General features: G+C 41.7%; 1 protein-coding gene across 5 annotated transcripts in view; it reads left to right on the top strand.

Moving 5' to 3' along the window:
* nhsl2 (NHS-like 2) overlaps positions 1–19,609 on the top strand; it is a 355,128-nt gene that overhangs the window by 220,341 nt on the left and 115,178 nt on the right. Inside the window, exon 1 of one of the 5 annotated variants that reach the window (XM_072595122.1) lies at positions 4,648–4,675. The exons of 3 other annotated variants lie outside the window; for them this stretch is intronic. In XM_072595122.1, coding sequence (XP_072451223.1) covers positions 4,663–4,675 — 13 coding nt within the window. In that variant the 5' untranslated portion in view covers positions 4,648–4,662. Of the gene's footprint in view, positions 1–4,647; positions 4,676–4,942; positions 5,117–19,609 lie in introns of those variants that run through there. One more of the 5 variants, XM_072595119.1, reaches the window with a different exon arrangement.

Here is a 19,609-nt window from a genome sequence, read left to right as displayed (position 1 = left end):
TAAATCTTAATTGGGAGTTTTATTAGACTAGTATTATAGAAGGGACGGTAACAGATAGGTTAAGGTAAGGAATTGTTAATAGTTGTTAGTTAATTATTATCTGTTATTCTTTAAGAAATAAAGTTAATTTTTACTTTATCTAGTACATGGCCTATGGAATTTTCACAGATTACTGCACGGGATAAATCTTTTCTGCATTGCTGGTTTTAAATTAAACAGGAGGGTTTACCCTGTGTTGTAACACAAATGTTTCCAGAATAAATCTACACACATTAGTCAACATAGCATTTTTTTTTGCCATATGTGTGTATCACAACATAATGTGAATGTGTGAACATTTTTGTGTGGATATCTAGATTGAGTAATTTTAGGTATTAGGAAGTTTTTATTCCCTCACTTTTTGTGGCCTTTCCACAGTAAATACTCCATTTCAAATGGAATTACATGACTTCTACACTCTACCAATTGGAAGAAAGTGTGAGCAAATATATGGGGTTCCTGCCAATGGGTTTGCAGATGTGGGCAGGGAACCTGTGATTTTCTCTGGGTGGCCTTCCTCATCATTATCCACTTACCACTGATGTGTCAGAAATGTTCTGTTTTGAGCTGCTTGATGTGTTCTGATTCTATCCCACTGAGCCAATTAACCACAGTGAGTTAAATTATCGTAATGTATTGTTTATTTAATAGTGTGCACCCTGGTTGTTTTCAGCCCTTTACCATCCATGAATAGTTGGCAGCTTTAAAGATATTTAAGAAACTTTCAAGAGCAGTAAACTGAGGAACAGACTATTTTAAATGTAGTATTATGCAATGAAAAAGGTCTAATTAATAATCTTGTTGTAAAAGAATCTTTGAGAAAAGTGACCAAAATATTGAGTATTCGTATCAACTTAGCAACTGATTTTGTTCAATCAAAATAAGGCTCTTAAATCTAACAAACGAAACTATGAAAATATGAGGGGCAAGATGGCTGTGGTTATTTGGGAAAATGCATAGCGATAAACGAGTAATGATTAGTACTTAGAATCAATAAATGGTTTACAACATACATTCCTTTAAGGAACATAAATTTAAGGGAAAAGGTGTGTCAATTGTGACTAACAAGGAAGTTAAATAATGTATCATATTAATGCAGGAGGCTTATGAAGTTGTCAAAATAAATCTGAGGGTTATGAACATTTTAGAATTCAACAAAGGAGCAGCAAGAAACTGGAAAAGAAACAGTTTAGAACATGAATGTAAAGTAACAAGGATCATAAAGACGAACAGCTATTATAAGACAAACGTGTCAATTACAGGGTATTTTTGTGGGAAATAAGGAAAGTGTAAAGAAGGTAAATTATTACATTTTATCTTTCATCACAAGAAATCTCCTCAAAGTAAGAGGAGATTAATGAGAATGCGGAACTGAAAAAAATTAATTTAGATTAGATTAGATTACTTAGTGTGGAAACAGGCCCTTCGACCCGACAAGTCTACACCGACCTTCTGAAGAGCAACCCACCCAGACCCATTCCCCTACATTTACCCCTTCTAATACTATGGGAAATTTAGCATGGCCAATTCACCTTACCTGTATATCTTTGGACTGTGGAAGGAAACCGGAGCACCCGAAGGAAACCCACGCAGGCACAGGGAGAACATGCAAACTCCACACAGACAGTAGCCCGAAAACATTTAGCTGAAAAGATAGCATTGTGAAAATTAATGAGACCAAATGTGAACAAATCTCTGGGAACCAATAAAAGAAGTGGGAGTAGAGATAATGGGTGCATTGATAATTTTATTTTCAAAATTCTGTTGGGGGATTCTGGAACTTGGAAATTGGAAGTTTGCAGATATAAACTTACTACTTAAGAAATGAGGAAAAGACAAACATAGAACTGCAGATCTGTTGGTCAGTGTTGGGAAAATACAAAAATCTATCGTAAAAGAAGTGATATCTGAACACTTGAATATAAGATTTGATTGGGCAACATGGATTTATGAAAAGGAAAATGCATTTGACAGATCATAAGATGTGGGAGCTGAAACAGGCCTTTCAGCCAATTGATTCTGCTCTGCTACTCAATGAAATTATAGCTGATTTGACAATCCTCAATTTCACTTTCTGGCCTTTTTCCATAAACCTTGATTCCTGATTAAAAATCTACCTCAGCCTTGATTATACTTAATGACCCAACCTCAACAGTACTCTGTGGTAAACAATTCCACAGATTCACTACCCTCTGAGGGATGCAATTCTTCTTCATCTCTGTCTTAAATGCCTGCCCCCTTAATCTGAGATTATGCCCTCGGGTCCTAGACTCTTTCAGAAGTGGAAGCAACATTTCTGCATTTACTCTGTCAAGCCCTCTAAGAATTATGTATGGTTCAATCAGGTCACCTTTCATTATCCTAAATTTGAATGAGTACAGGCCCAACCTACTCAATCTCTCCTCATAAAACAGTCCCTCCATATCTGGTATCGGGCAGTGAAGCTTCTCCGGACTGCCTCCAATGCCAGTATATCTTTCTTCAGATAAGGGGCTCAAAACTGTTCAGTTTTCCAGCTGACAGGTGCCTTGTATAACTTTAGAAAAACCATCCAACTGTTATACTCCATTCCCTTTGATGTAGAGGACAATGTTCCATTTGCCTCCCTGTTACCTGCTAAATTTGGATGTTAGTTTCTTTTCAGAGTCAGGCACCAGGACTCTCAAATCCCTCTGTTTGTTGCTGTCTGCAATCTTTTTCTAATTAAATGATATTCAGCGCTGCTATTCTCCCGGCCTAAATGGGTAACCTCTCAGTTTACCACATCCTATGCCATCTGCCAAGTTTCGGTCCACTTGTTTAACTTGTCTATATCTCTCTGCAGATTCTTTGTGTCATTATCACTACTTGCGTTTCCATCTATTTTTATGTCATCTGCGAACTTGTCTTAATACAGACCAACCTCGAATATCCGAACAAGATGGGCGGGGAGTATTTTGTTCAGATAACTGAGAGTTTGGATAATGGATTGTTCAGATAACGGATAGCATTTATACAGGGCCTTCGGATCTTGTTCGGACAACCCGAAATTCGGAAAATGGATAATCAAGATTGTTCTGTACATCCATTTTTCTCATCCAAGTGGTTATTATGTGTATAACATTTTCCCAATAATGGTCCTTAAACTAATTGGCCCATAGTTACAAAAAATAAAGATTGCTAGAGAAACTCAGCAGGACTGGCAGAATCTGTGGAGACAAAGCAGAATTAACATTTTGAGTCCAGTGACTTTTCTTCAGAGAAAGTTTTTTTCTCTCCTTCTCTTTTTAAATAAAGATTTGACCCAATGGTGAATTTTTAAGATATTTGTAGGAAATGGATAATGAGAAATCAATGGATGTGATCTGGTTGGATTTTCAGAAAGCTTTCAATAGATCCCACACAGGAGGTTAATAAACAAAAGTAGAGCACATAGGATGTGAGGTAAAAAAAAGGCACACAATAAGGATTAGTTATTGGAAATAAAACACATGGTTAGAATAAATAAGTCTTTGTCATGTTGGCAGGCTGATTGGCCATTTGAGTACTGCAGGGTACAATGCTGGGGCATGGATGTTCACAATTCATAAGAGTTATTTGCATGTGGGGGGCCAAGTGCAATATTTCCAAGGAGACTTGCTGTGAATGTGAATTGTGAGGGTGATGCAAAGAGACTTGAGGAGATTTGGACAGGATGAGTGAGTGGACAAAAATGTGCCAGAGGGGTTATTATATTGATAAATGTGGGGCTATTCAATTTGGTAGGAGGAACTGAGGCCAGGGTATTTCTTAAATGCTGTGAGATTAGGAAGGGAGCTGGGTGTCCTTACGTATAAGTCACTGAAAGCTAACATGCAAATGCAGCAAGTGAGTAGAAACAAAGATTGATGTTTTCTGCAAGAAAATTTGAGTAGGGGAGTGAAGATTTCTTGCTTCAATTATGTAGAACCAATGTAAAGCAGAGCTAGAATACTGTGTGCGGTTTTGGTCCCCTTGCCTAAGGAAGGACATACTTGCTATAGAGGGAGTGTAGTGAAGTTCACTAGATTAATTACTGTGATGGCAGAACTGATTGAAGAAGGCTCACTGAACGCAAAACGCTAACTCTATTTTCTCTTCACAGATGCTGCCTGACCTGCTGAGTTTTTCCAGCAATTTCTGATTTTGTTTCATAATCAACAGACTGGCTCCGAAATGGTATTGGTGTCCCAATATTCCAATTTAAAAGATGGATGGGGGTTCTACATTTTTTTGTCAGGAGCACAAACCATACAAATCAATGGTTTCTAAAAAGTATTGTATTGAACAGACTTAGGATGTTAGATTGTTCCTTTTACAATTATTTTTATTCCACTGCTATCCACATCATGCAGAGAGAGAGAGACAGAGACAGACAGACAGGCAGACAGAAGATAATAATTGGGGTACATGCCCTTATTTTGTGTTCATACACATGTTTCCAGCAGTAGTCACTGCATGGTGATCAGGAGCACTTATCTTCGGCCCCCTATCACTGGGTTTTAAGGTCAATTGTAATGCCATTTCCTCTGTCCCAGTTGGAGCAGTTAAAAAACAGTGCCTAAGGGCGGGGTAATCCTGGACACCTCCTGGTTTTTATTCACAATTAGTCGCTGCTGTAGGTATATGATTCATCGAGGTAAGCATTTCTGTTAATCTGTAAGCAGCTTCTAAAGAGTGTCCATGTGAAATAGTCATGGGTTTAAAACACAGAAAAATTTCTTAAACTTGTGAAAATGTAGAAGCTTTTGAAAATAAAGCAAAGGATATTGAACACGGCTGTCACAATATTTTTCTTCTGTTCAGTGAGGAGCACTATCAGGAAGGCGTTTGAGCAGTGCCTCGCCTCCCTCCCTCCCCTTTGTTCCTGTGGCAAGTAAGGCCCATTTCCCATAGGAGCTGTCTGCAATGATGCACCCTGTTCAGGCTGTGCTGGGGCCAGCACTTTGCTGCTGGCAATCATCCAAACAATCCAGGCAACAGGGAAGTGGAAAGGGATGAGCTGCAGCATGGTAATAGGGGATGATGGGCAACACCTATGAAAAAGAGCAACCGGGGCAGAGAAAGAAAAAAATCAAAGGTATTGTTTTGTTGTATCACGTCGGGTCTCCCCATAGGCTATCAGTGAGAAAAATAATTTACTGCATGTTTGTGTAATGCAGGTAACAGACATCTTTGTTAGGATGCATTTAATGGAAAGGCAGAGTTAGTGTAGATTGTGACTCTCATGTGGATTAAAAGATCGGAGAGGATTAGAGTGTTAATTTATTCTGATTGATAGCAAAAATAACAGCAGGCGGCCATGTGTGATTTCTGAATGCAGCTTGTTGCTTGGTTTCTGTTGACATTCTCTGATAAGGATTGCATCGCTATCAGAGCAGACCCCATATTCAGACTGTTAAGTGATACTTGTCTTGATGTAATTGCTGAAGAGAATATGATCTTTTTGGTAAAAATGCATTCAGTCTGATAACCAATAAACAAGTGATTGATTCTCAAATGTTTACAAATCAGCCTTGCTGTGAAGTGTGAAATAGACAAAATTGTATCGGAATGCTATCATCCGAGGAACCGAATATTAAAGCACTCTTTGCATTACATCATGTTTACCCTTAGTACTGCAACGGGACTCCAGGTCTCTTACTGAATGCCTAATAGTGTGCGTATCTGTGTGTTTGTGTGTGGGTGTTTTCTGCGGGTGTGTAAATGTGTGTGTTTGTGTGTGGGTGTTTTCTGTGGGTGTTTTTGTGCGTGTGTTTCTCTGTGCCTGTGTTTATATGTATGTTTATGTGCGATTGTGTTTATGTGTGTTTGTACATGTCGTACATGTGTGTTTGTACATTTGTTCATAGCTGTATGCTGCTACTTTGGGAATTTTGATGTGTATCATCCTTTAGTTTTTTTTCCTGGGAGTCACCTTGTCAAATCTCAAGAGTCATCCATAGCTAAATACTTTTGCCACCTTTGACCTCCAAAACCAATACACAAATTATCCTTGCTGTAACTCTGGGGTGGATTTTCTTTTGTGGGGCAGAGTGGTAGAGTCATTAGGCTAGTAATCCAGAGGCTGAGGTTAATGGTTTGGCTTCAAGTCCAATCCAATCAATAAATTTGGAATAGAAGCCAGTCTCGGTAATGGTGACCATGACAAGTGATTGCTGTAAAAGCCTACTGATGTCCTTCAGGGAAAGAAATCTGCTATTCTTACCTGACCTGGCTGACAAGTGACTCTAGACCCACAACAAAATGATTACACTTCACTGCCCTCAGGGTTGGCTTAGTAAACCACTAAATGCAAGGGCAACTAGGGATGGACAATAAATGCTAGCCACAGCGTGGACACTCACCTGCTATGAAAGAATGGAAAAAAAGAAACCTGTACCGACACGATAGTAGCCACTTTAGTCAGTATATTGCCAGTACCTGTGAGAGTCGGAGAAGGTAAAACCTTTCCCATCATTGTAAATGCTGCAACCTCTTTCCTCAGTGATGTCATGGACTGTGTTGCACTTGACCCTGAAATAATTCTGCAGAGACCGGTATCCTGTCACCAAGTAACCTTTTATTTACACGTGAGGAGTCCTTGACACATATCCAGCTCCCTCAGAGCCAGCTTTCAAAACATCAGGATGTCTGACCCTCCTGTTTTTATCTGTCAGCCAGGGCTCCCTGATTGGACCAGATTAACAGCCCCAATCAGGGAACTCATGTTCTATGAGGCCCACTTGTCTGACTTTATTATAATCACTACATCCCTCCCACTCTGAGTCAGAGTACATAGACTGGTCTTTTTCTTGTAGTGCATCCTGGGGTATTTTAGCACTGTGTCATGCTCCTCCAATTCTGCCTCTGATACGAATGGCAGTAAATAGTAGCTCACCTCTTGCACCCTGAGCATCTCGGAAGAAATCCATTTCCTTCTTCAGGCAGCAAAGGCATCAAGGTGCTGACACCTGCCATGTCCCTCTCAGATTCTGAAGTCTCTTCAACACTTGACAGAGAGAGAGAACCATCGGCTCCACCTGCCTTTCGAACTGTTCCGACAAGGTGAGCACGATTTGCTCCAGCCCCACTTGTGAGTTTGTAGCTTTCATATGGTCCACATGCTTGTTCAGGACCTAACCAAACTTTATACGCCACTGGACCTGACCTCATGTTGACCATCCATTTTACACATACAGGGCCATTCTCATGGTTCCTACACCAAATTTCGCCCACTGACGTAAACAGAGATCAGATTTAACCTGGTGCAGAGTCTTCCCCCCACAAGTAACTCTGCTGTAGCTATCCCTGTAGTTGCATGAGTGGTGGATCTATAATCAAACAGGAACCAGGACAGTTTTAGTATGTAGTGAAACTAACTATAGGCTGTTTCTTTAAGCATCCCTTCAAAGTTTGGACTGCTCTTTCTGCCAGACTATTATATAATGGATGGTAAGGAGCTGTCCTTATATGTCAAATGTCATTCAACATTAAGAAATACACAAATTCTCTGCTGGTAAATGATGGCCCATTGTCTGTGACCAGCATTTCCTGGAGTCCATGTGTTGTAAAAGATGCATGCAGTTTCTCTATCATCATCCATGTTTGACAAATGAACTCTATGCATCATCAGCCACTTTGAGTGGGCATCCACAATGACTAAAAACATTGAGCTCATGAAAGGAGCTACATAGTCGATGTGTAACGGAGTCCAGGGTTTACCCAGCCAGTCCCACGAATCAGGGTGGGAGCTGCTGGGGTAATTTTTTTTCCTTGTTGGCAATATGGGCACTGTCCCAACAATGCAGCTATGTCTGTATCCAGTCCTGGCAACCAGACATAACTTCTCAGCAACATCTTCATTTTGCAAACCCCTGGATGACCCTGGTGGAGTGCAGCCAAATCTGACAGTGACCTTTGCTCAGGACAATCACTCTTACTCCCCATCATAATATGCTGGCCTCTAACTGTGATCTGGTCTCACCTGGTCAAGATAGATTTCAATTCTGATTGTGATGGCCCCATCACCACCAGTAGTTTCAGTTTTTCCAGGACTGTATCTTCCTGCTTCCTAAGTCTGATTTGGTCAGCTATGATTGGAAGTGTGTCCAGAAAATGTAAAACGTTACCTCTAGCAGTGAGAGGAAGCTCAATGCATCCACATTTGCTACTTGGCCTCCTGGACAGTGTTCCAACTTGTGATTATATACACTTAGTATTAAAGCCCATTGCTGAATTCAACCTGAAGCTACAAGCGGCAATGCTTTGTCCTCTTTAAGTAGACCAAGCAGGGGTTTGTGGTCCATTATTATTACAAATTTAAGTTCATAAAGGTATTGGTGGAACATCCTGACTCCAAATATGGCCAAACCTTCCTTCTCTATCTGGTTGTGTTAGCCAATGTCCTAAATGCATACACTATTGGGCGTTCCCCTCCAATAGGCCACCTACGAGCTAACAATACCTCGATGCCATACGGGGAGGCTTTGCATATCAATACCAGAGTTTACATGGGATCATAGTGTGCCAACACTTTAGAGATGATAGCTGTTTCTTCACTTGCCTGAAAGGTATGGTTGGCTACACGGCCATTTCCGAAGCTAACCCTTTTTAAAGACCGATGCAAAGGTGCTGTGATCGAGACCAGGTTATGTATAAACTTTCTGTAATGATTCACCAGCCTGGGAAAGACCTAAACTCCTGGACAGACATGGGAGCTTTTGATCGACCTCACTTTACCTACCAATGGGTGTAACCTGGCCTTGTCAACTCTGTAGGAGAAAGTGAGGACTGCAGATGCAGGAGATCAGAGCTGAAAATGTGTTGCTGGAAAAGCGCAGCAGGTCAGGCTGCGTCCAAGGAACAGGAGAATCGACGTTTCGGGCATCAGCCCGAAATCAGGATTCCTGAAGAAGGGCTGATGCCCAAAACATCGATTCTCCTGTTCCTTGGATGCTGACTGACCTGCTGCGCTTTTCCAGCAACACATTTTCAGTGCTTGTCAACTCTGTAGCCCACGTAGGTCATTTGAGGTGCCTGGGACATACATGTTTCCCTTATAAAGTGTACGGCTACCTGGGAGAAGCATCTAAGGACTATGTCCAAGTTCTCTAAGTGCTCCCTATTGGTCTTCGCTGTTATTAGCATGTCACCTAAATAAATGGTGACTTGCGGTAGACCTTGTAAAATGTTCTCTAACATCTGTTGAAAAATTGCACAGGCTGATGATATCTCAAATGGCAGCTTCATATATTGGTACAGCCCCTTTTAGGTATTAATTGCAGCATACTTCTGGGAATTCTCATGTAACCACAATTGCAGGTGCGCAGGGCTCATGTCCAACTTTGTGAAGGACAGCCCCCCCTGCTGCCAGCTTTGTGTATAAATCCTCTATGCAAGAGACTGGGTATTTATCCAGCTGTGATAAACAGTTTACAATTTGTATAAAGTCTCCCCAAAGGCCTCACACTGATATGCTGCCCTTCCCCAACATTGAGAATGGGGATATTTTGGCTTGAGATCCCTCATTGCGTTAGATGGTTAATTGTTCACCACAATTCAAGAAGGGATATGGTTCAACTGAAGAGCTTAGATCTGATACGTTGGGATCATTTAGCTTTGTGTATCACAATCTGCTTCCACTGATTGGCATGCAAATAGTCCTGTGTTATAGCTTCACAAGGTTGAAAACTTATTTTTAGGTATAAAACGAACAAAAACAAAAATAAAACTTGGCTTGGTATATTAGCTCTGTTTTCTCTCTACTGATGCTGCCAGACCTGCTGATTTTCTCTAGCAATATCTGTTTTTGCTCATTTCAGCACATCAAGTGGAGTTCTTGATATACCCTCCTGCATTCTTCTTTGCACCATGGTTAATCCTGTATTGACCCTAATGGCGGAGAGCGAGATATGCTTGGCAAGAGGTTACATATTGTGTTTGAATACAATTCTGCCAGATGGTACTCCAAAATGCTTCATGGAAGTCTACTCTGATTCAATGCCTTTTGGCAGAGTGGCAGTGCCACACAGCACTTTGGAAGGTATACTTGACATGAAGATATAACGATGTCTTCAAAAGTGCTGTGCGGTTGCCGCTCCTATGAATACTGTCATGCAGAGATTCATCTGCAACATGTTGGTCATGACAAGGTCAAAGTAGGTTTTTCCCCTGTCGTTGGTTCTCTCAGCACCTTGCAGACAAAGTCTAGTTGCTATGTCCTTTAGATTCATCCAGCTCAGCCAGTAGTAATGCTATTCTTTATGATGGACTTTGAAGCCACTCACCCAGAGTACATTTTATGTCACCCTCAGTGTTTCTTCCGAATTGTGCTAAATATGGAAATTTGGGATGAGGGAAGTGAGTTGAGGTGGGAATGATGCAGAGAACCACCGTCTCTGTTGAATTCAGTATCTCGTTGTCCCCTTCAGCTCAATTTAATTCACAACAGTCATAGAAAAAATTGTCCTGCAAGTAATGGAGAAAATTGCATTGCACTGTTTGGGTGATGTGCTTGTCACACCAGAATCGTCACAGATATGTGGAGACAGTGAAAGGTGGATGCGAGGCTGATATCTTGCAGGATAACATAAATTAGTATCTAAACCTTGAAGGTTAATGGATATTTAGGAAGGACTGGAAACTAGAAAAAATTATGAGGATCACATTTTTAGTTAATAATGTTAAGAGTTCAATGAGAGGGATGAGCTAAGTTCAGAAAACCAGGATGTGGAAAAGTTTTGCTTAGAGATGAGAAATGGTTAAGGCAAGAAGTTATTTACGGGAATAGTGTGCAGGCCTCTTTAACAGCAATCACATGGTAGGGTGGAACATAAAGGACATAATGTGAACTTGTTAGAAAGGCATGACATAACCGTAGGAGCTTTTAATCTACATGCTGACTGGAAAAGTGAAATATGCAAAGGTAGACTACAAAAGCAGTTCATAAAAGCAGCGTTAACATTTTGAGTCTGATATGATTCTTCTTCTGTAGAAGAGGCAGAAGAAGTTGTCAGATGCTGCCAGACCTGCGAAGTTTCTCTGGCATTCTCTGTTTAAGTTTCAAATCCTCAGTATCCACAGTGTTCTGGTTTTATTAAAGAGTTCATAGAATGTTTTTGGGATACTTAGAACTCTATTTCTGATGAAGGACTTTTGCCCGAAACATCGATTTTCCTGCTTCTCGGATGCTGCCTGAACTGCTGTGCTTTTCCAGCACCACTCTAATCTAGAATCTGGTTTCCAGCATCTGCAGTCATTGTTTTTACCATATTTAGAACAGCATATTCAGGAACCAAAGTCCAGGCTTTGCTAGACCTGGTATTTTGCAACAAGATGAAATTAATTAATTATCTGATAGTGAAGATGCCCCTAGATACAAGAATAATATGGTTGAATTTTTTGTTCAGTTTGAGGGAGGTAAGAGTGGAAGAGTGGGTCCAATACTGTAGGTGGAATCTCACAGGGGTCTGAGTGATAGGGGCTATGGTGAGATTTGTGGCAGAATTGAACAACAGATTTGACAAGGCCCAGCTCGATGTTGAGATCATCTTGATCCATCTTCTATGCTCTTCACAAATAGGTTGGTAAAATTTTAACTAGGAGGTTCCAAGATGCTAACTGACTGTCGTCATTACTTGTTAATTGCCTTGTCAGTGTCACAACTGGCCTCATTAATACTTAGCCTCATCAAATAAGCTAGACATTGGGAAATCTCAACAAGGAATCTCAGCTCGCCACTTGCTCTGGTTGACCGTCATGTTGAAACTTGGCAAATGAACTCCTCCTCGATGGACATTGCTATTCAGAATCAGTCAACCCATCATAACCATCCTGGCACTTCTACTGTTCACTGCTGGACACTCTAGAAGCAGATTTGCAGAGTAAGATGCTCTGGCAACTTACATTGGGAGTGTACAGTAGGGACACTTTGAGCACAGGGACAGACTCCCAGCTCACAGACTGGACCAGGCTGGACCTTCATTTTACTTGCTTACTGTCTTCGCACTTGCTCACTTAGGATCTATCTGCTTGCTCACAGCATCCTTGCCATTCCTCATCTTGCATGACAATTAGTTTAATGACACAACCAGACAGTTACTTTACTGCTAAGCAGCCTGGGGAATATACATCTTGCTGTACAGCAGTTTCCTACATCAATCTCACACCTACACCATGTGCCAGTAGCTTATGCAGCAAACTCATTGCATGTGCAGCAAGCATGCAGCTATGTATTCAACTTTTAGGAGAATGGTTCTCACTGAAATCCATGGAAGCACCAGTTAGTCAGGGGATCACGGCAAAGTAAGTTAAGGACAGCCTCCCATATCGTCCAAGATCCACAGCCGTGTATGCAGTCAGGGGGTTTTTGGTCATGATGCTCTTGCCTCTGCAGTCCAGGAAGTGGGCCATGGTCAATCTGTTGATTCTGTAGCGCCAAGTCCAGGAATTGGGGCTCACGGAGTTGGGGAGGTGTATTGGCACCATTCAAGTGCCTGGGCACATCTTGCCTGAGGCTCCCCAGTTTGTAGAAAGATCATTGGACTCGAAACATTAACTATGCTTTCTCTACACAGATGCTGCCAGATGTGCTGAGTTTTTCCAACAAACTTTGTAGTTTTTTTTGTTTCAGATCTCCAACATTTGCAGTTTTTTGTTATATTTCAATAAAGTGAGTTTGATCCTATAGATAATGAGATTAAAGGAATGATCGTGGAAAATAAATAGCAGGAGGTGTATTGAACACATATTTTGCAACAGTTTTCACGTTAAAGGAAACAAGTAACTTCCCAGAAGCAATTGGATATCATGAAATGGAAGAAAGGAATAAATTCAGGAAAATCACAATCACCACAAAGGCAAGAGTGAGATAGGTTTTGGAACTGTGAGCTGACAACTGAACTACATTCTAGCTCTTAAAAGAAGTGACTGGTGAGATGATTGATGCACTGGTTTTAATTATTTAAAACTTCGTAGATTCAGGGATGATTCCATTGTATTGGAAGACAACAAATGTAACTTTGTTTCTTTAAAGTACTGAACAGGACAATCTGGGCAGATAGAATCATAAATTAGAATTACACTGTCTGAGATTGCAGAAAGACACCATTGGGCTCATCGAGCCTGCATTGACCTTCCAAAGAATATTCCACCTGGACCTCATCCTTATCCCTGTAACTCCACGGTTCCCATGGCTACATCTACCTAACCTGTACATCCCAGGATACTATGGGGCAATTTAGCATGGCTAATCCAACATTACCTACACATATTTGGACCGTGGGAGGAAACTCGAATCTCCAGCAGAAACCCACATAAGACGTAATTCTTTATTCAAAAAGGGGTAGAAAGAAAGCAGGAGACTACAGCTTTACATCAGACACTGGAGAAAGGTTAGCAGTGTTAAAGAAGTTATGGCATTGCATTTAGCTAAGTTTGAGGTAATTGGGCAGAATCAACATGATTTAAAGAGAAAGGGAAACCATCTTTAATCAACATATTGAAGTTCTTGAGTTCTCATGCTGTGAAAAAAGGGTAGTCTTTAAATTTCCACAAGGCATTTGATTATGTGCCTCACCAAAACTTATGATGAGAAATAGGAACTCATTGCGTAGGGATAGCATGTTGGCATGGATAGAGGCCTGGTTGGCTAACAGGAAGCTTTGTCAACATAAATGGGTCTTTTTCAGGTTAGCGAGAAGTGAAAACTGATGTGCCTCAGAATCAGTTCTGGAATCTCAACAAGTTGCATTTTATATAATGGCTTGGATGAAGGAACAGATGGTATGGTTGCCAAATTTGTTGATAACACACAAACAGGTAAGTTGTAAAGAGGATATATGGAGGCTACAAATAGACATTTCTAGATTAAGTAAGTGAGAAAAGTCCTTGTAGATGGAATATAATGTGGAAAAATGTGAAATTATCTATTTTGGCAGGAAGAATGTAAAAGAATCATATTATCCAAATGGTGAAGAATTGTGGACTCTGATGTGCAGAGGGATCTGGAGTTTGAGTGAATGAATCATAATAGGCTAATTTACAGATACAGTAGGTAATTAGGAAAGCCATTAGAATATTGTTAGAATGCTTTATTATAACTTTTTGCAAAGAGAATTGAATACAGAAGTAGGGAGATTATGTTTCAATCATACAGGACACTAGTGAGACCACATCTACAGTATTGTGTACATTGTTGGTCACCTTATCTAAGGAACGCTGTAAATGTATTGGAAGCAGCTTAGAGAAGGTTTGCCAGTCTAATACCTGGAAAGAGTAGGTTGTCTTATGAGGATTGGTTATATAGGCTAGACATGTATCAGCTAGAGTTCAGAAGATGGGGAAGCAACTTGATTGAAACATATAAGATTCTGAAGAGTCTTTCAAGGCTTTCTCTTTGGGAAGAATTTAGATATCACAAAAAAAATCAAGGTTTGACTATTTAAAAAGAGGTGAGGCAAAATTTGTTCTTACAGAGGACCAAAGGTCTTTGAAATTTTCTTCCTAAAAAGATGTTGGAAACAGAGTATTTAAATATTTTTAAAACAGAGGTAGACAGATTCATAACAAGCAAGAGGGTGGAAGATTATTGGGGTAGGTCAAAATAACGATTTGAGGATACAATTAGATCAGACATAATCTTATTTAACAGTAGAACAGTCTCAAGGGACTGAATGGCTTATTCCCGCTTATTGTTTTTACATTGTTGGAATCTCGGTGAAGGTGAACTAGACATGAATCCTGAGTGCCAGGGACTGAGGTTGAATGAATAATAGGATTTTTCAGCAGAATAATGTTCGGTATGAGATATCATTAGAAATGAACTTATCAACTGAGACCAATCAAATGAGTTCACAAAACACTTTGTGGCACCTCTGAGGGCCAGTCTCATCTTATTGACATCCCTGGTCCCTTGCTTCCAATACTTCCAATGACAATTCTTGAGGGGATCCTGGAATTTCTTCCCTTCCCCAGATGAACTATAACCTCTTTCCCCCTGTTGACCTTCACCATTAACCTCTAGTATCACAAACATGAATCTAAGAGCCTTCCTTTCTTCCTTGGTTCTCTATCCATGCAACTCCTGTTGACACCATTGTCAGTACAAGCAGCTTGCCAGTGAATGCAGAAAGGATATCCCATATGTAAGACAGGAGGACCATCAACACATGTTTTAATTGCATAAACAAGCATTGACAGGAGAGTACAAATCCTACCACCCAGGTAGAAGACAGTCCTGGAAGTCAATAAATCTTAGAAAGAGCAAGAAGCACATCAGGCAAAATAGCAAACTTATTACATTAGGATCCAAAGTTCTATTGCAAGCACAATCCAGTTATTCCAAAATAGAGCATGAAACTCTTACAATTACAAACTGTTAATGTGCAAACTATTTGCAAGAGCGTCATTAAGACTACAATGGTTGCTGATTGAAGCATACAAATATGACTTTGACAAATGCTATAAATTTGGTACCAAACATGGGTACATTGGACATAATGAGTATTTATCAAATCCAAATACAAATGCAGACATTTCACAACACATTCAAGCAGGCAGTATCGATACTGAACTGGAAGATGTGTTCAAATTTGATGTCATGAATTTTGACCAGCAGTTTCAGAAGAGACAGTTAATGATCTATGAGTGAAGGCATGATGTTAAGTTCATTTTTTGTTCATTCATTCATGGGATGTGGCCAGCATTAATTGCTCATTGTTCGTTACCCTTGTGAAGTTGATGATGTGTTGCATCCTGAACTGTTGTGTGCATGTGCTGCAGGTAGACCTATAATGCAATTAGGGAGGGAGTTTCAGGAGTTTGATCTAATGACACTGAAGGACCAGCAGCATATTTATAAGTCTGGATAGTGAGTGACTTGGAGGGGAACTTGCAGACGATGATGTTCCCAAGTATCTTCTGCCCTTCTCCTTCTGGATTGAAATACTTGTGAATTTGGAAAATGGTGTCGAAAGGACCTTGCTGATGTGTGCATTACATCTTGTTGATTGTACACAATGCTGCTACTAAGCATTGGTGGTGGAGCGAATGGATGGTTTTGAATGTGGAGTCTATCAAGCCTGAAATCAGAAAAGAAATTTAGACACTCTCAGATGCTTTCCGCAATACAGAGATAAACTATGTGTCTCAAGAGGGAACATGTCACTGTGTCTGAAGCTCTGGGCCAGAGCATATTGTCTCTACTACAATAGAGACACTGAGTGAATAAGACATCTTGCGTAGGAGAATGCATTTGCTACTGATTAATAATGACATTGAGAAGACAGTGAGAATATTGAGATGTACCAGAGTCACCAACCACAGCATAGAATGGAGAACATAGAACATTACAGTGCAGTACAGGCCCTTTGGCCCTCCATGTTTCGCCAACCTGTGAAACCAATCTGAAGCCCATCTAAACTACACTTTTCCATTATTATCCATATGTTTATCCAATGACCATTTAAATGCCCTTAAAGTTGGTGTGTCTACTACTGTTGCAGGCAGGGCATTCCACACCCTTACCGATCACTGAGTAAAGAAACCACCTCTGACATCTGTCCTATATCTATAACCCCTCAATTTAAAGCTATGTCTCCATGTGCTAGCCATTACTGTCTGAGGTAAAAGGCTCTCAGTGTCCACCCTATCTAATCCTTTGATCATCATGTATGTCTCTAGTAAGTCACCTTTTAACTTACTTCTCTCTCACTAAAACAGCCTCAGTCCCTCATCCTCCATACACGGCAATATCTTGGTAAATCTCCACTGCATGCTCTCCACCACATCTCTTCCACTTCCTGCTCCTCCGCCCTTGAGCCCCGCCCCTCCAACCACCACCAGGACAGAACCCCACTGGTCCTCAGCTACCACTCCACCAACCTCCATGTCCAGCGTATCGTCCGCCGTCATTTCCGCCACATCCAAACGGACCCCACCACCAGGGACATATTTCCCTCCCCTCCCCTATCAGCTTCCGAAAAGACCACTCCCTCTGTGACTCCCTCGTCAGGTTCACACCCCTCACCGACCCAACCTCCACTTCCTGCACCTTCCCCTGCAACCGCAAGAAATGCAAAACTTGCACCCACACCTCCCCCCTTACCTCCCTCCAAGGCCCCAAGGGATCCTTCCATATCCACCACAAATTCACCTGCACCTCCACACACATCATCTATTGCATCCGCTGCACCCAATGTGGCCTCCTCTATATTGGGGAGACAGGCCGCCTACTTGCGGAACGTTTCAGAGAACACCTCTGGACACCCGGACCAACCAACCCAACCACCCCGTAGCCCAACACTTCAACTCCCCCTCCCACTCCACCAAGGACATGCAGGTCCTTGGACACCTCCATCGCCAGACCATGGCAACACGATGGTTGGATGAAGAGCGCCTCATCTTCCGCCTGGGAACCCTCCAACCACAAGGGATGAACTCAGATTTCTCCAGTTTCCTCATTTCCCCTCCCCCCACCTTGTCCCAGTCAAATCCCTCAAACTCAGCACCGCCTTCCTAACCTGCAATCTTCTTCCTGACCTCGCCACCCCCACCCCACTCCGGCCTATCACCCTCACCTTGACTTCCCTCCACCTATCGCATTCCCAACGCCCCTCCCCCAAGTCCCTCCTCCCCACCTTTTATCTTAGCCTGCTGGACACACTTTCCTCATTCCTGAAGAAGGGCTGATGCCCGAAACGTCGATTCTCCTGTTCCTTGGATGCTACCTGACCTGCTGCGCTTTTCCAGCAACAAGTTTTCAGCTCAAATCTCCACTGTACCCTTTCTAATGCTTCCATATCCTTCCTATAATATAGTGACCAGAACTGTACGCAATACTCCAAGTTGTAGTCTCTAGTAAGTCACCTTTTAACTTACTTCTCTCTCACTAAAACAGCCTCAGTCCCTCATCCTCCATACACGGCAATATCTTGGTAAATCTCCACTGCATGCCCTCCACCACATCTCTTCCACTTCCTGCTCCTCCGCCCTTGAGCCCCGCCCCTCCAACCACCACCAAGACAGAACCCCACTGGTCCTCAGCTACCACCCCACCAACCTCCATGTCCAGCGTATCGTCCGCCATCATTTCCGCCACATCCAAACGGACCCCACCACCAGGGACATATTTCCCTCCCCTCCCCTATCAGCTTCCGAAACTCCTGCACCAGAGTTTTGAACATCTGCAACATGATCTCATGGCTCCAAAACTCAATCCCTCTACTAATACAACCCAACACACCATACGCCTTCTTAACAACCTTATTGACCTGGGTGGCAACTTTCAGGGATCTATGCACGTAGACACCAAGATCTCTCTACTCATCCACACTACCAAGAATCATGCCATTAGCACAGAACTCTGTATTCCTGTTACTCCTTCCAAAGCGAATCACCTCACACTTTTCCGCATTAAACTACATTTACTATCTCTCAGCCTAGCTCTGCAGCTTATCTATGTCCCTCTGTAACATCCAATGTCCTTCTGCACTACCCACAACTCTACCGACCTTAGTGTCATCTGCAAGTTTACAAACCCATCGTTCAACGCCCTCATCCAGTTTATTTATAAAAATGGCAAACAGCAGTGGACCCAAAACAGATCCTTGCAGTACACCACTAGTAACTGAACTCCTGGATGAACATTTCCCATCAACCACCACCCTTTGTCTACTTTCAGCTAGCCAATTTCTGATCCAAATCTCTAAATCACCCTCAATTCCATGCCTCCGTGTTTGTGCAATACCTAATGTGGGGAACCTTATCAAATGCTTTACTGAAATCCCTATACACCACATCAACTTGTTTTACCCTCATCCACCTGTTTGGTCACCTTGTCAAAGAACTCAGTTAAGTTTGTGAGGCATGACCTACCCTTCACAAAACTGTGTTAACTATTCCTAATTAAATTATTCCAAACTAGATGATTATAAATCCTATCTCTAATAATCTTTTCCAACACTCTACCCACAACTGAAGTAAGGCTCACTGGTCTATAATTACCAGGATTGTCCCTACTCCCCTTCTTGAACAAGGGGACAACATTTGCTATCCTCCAGTCTTCTGGCACTATTCCTGTAGACAATGATGACATAAAGATCAAAGCCAAAGATTGTGAAATCTCCTCCCTAGCTTTCCAAAGAATCCTAGTTTAAATCCCATCCGGCCCAGGCAACTTATCTATCGTCACATCTTCCAGAATTGCTAACACCCTCCCCTTGTGACCCTCAATCCCATCTAGTCTAGTACCTTGTATCTCAGTATTCTCCTCAACAACATTGTCTTTTTCCTGTGTGAATACTGATGAAAAATATTCACTTAGCGCCTCTCTTTGGACTCCACGCACAACTTACCACTACTGTTCTTAACTGGCCCTAAACTTACTCTAGTCATTCTTTTATTCCTGGCATACCTATAGAAAGCTTTAGGGTTTTTCTTGATCCTACCTGCCTATGACTTCTCATGTCCCCTCCTAGCTCTTTTTAGCTCTCTCTTTAGAACGTTCCTGGCTAACTTGTATCTCTCAAGCGCCCAAGCTGAGCCTTCACACCTTATCTTTACATAAGCCTCCGTCTTCCTCTTGACAAGAGAA

This window comes from Chiloscyllium punctatum, chromosome 25 (genome assembly GCF_047496795.1).
Source record: "Chiloscyllium punctatum isolate Juve2018m chromosome 25, sChiPun1.3, whole genome shotgun sequence".
NCBI lineage: Eukaryota > Metazoa > Chordata > Chondrichthyes > Orectolobiformes > Hemiscylliidae > Chiloscyllium > Chiloscyllium punctatum.
The sequence above is the reverse complement of the archived record's forward strand: the minus strand, read 5'-3'. Positions and strand labels throughout refer to the sequence as shown.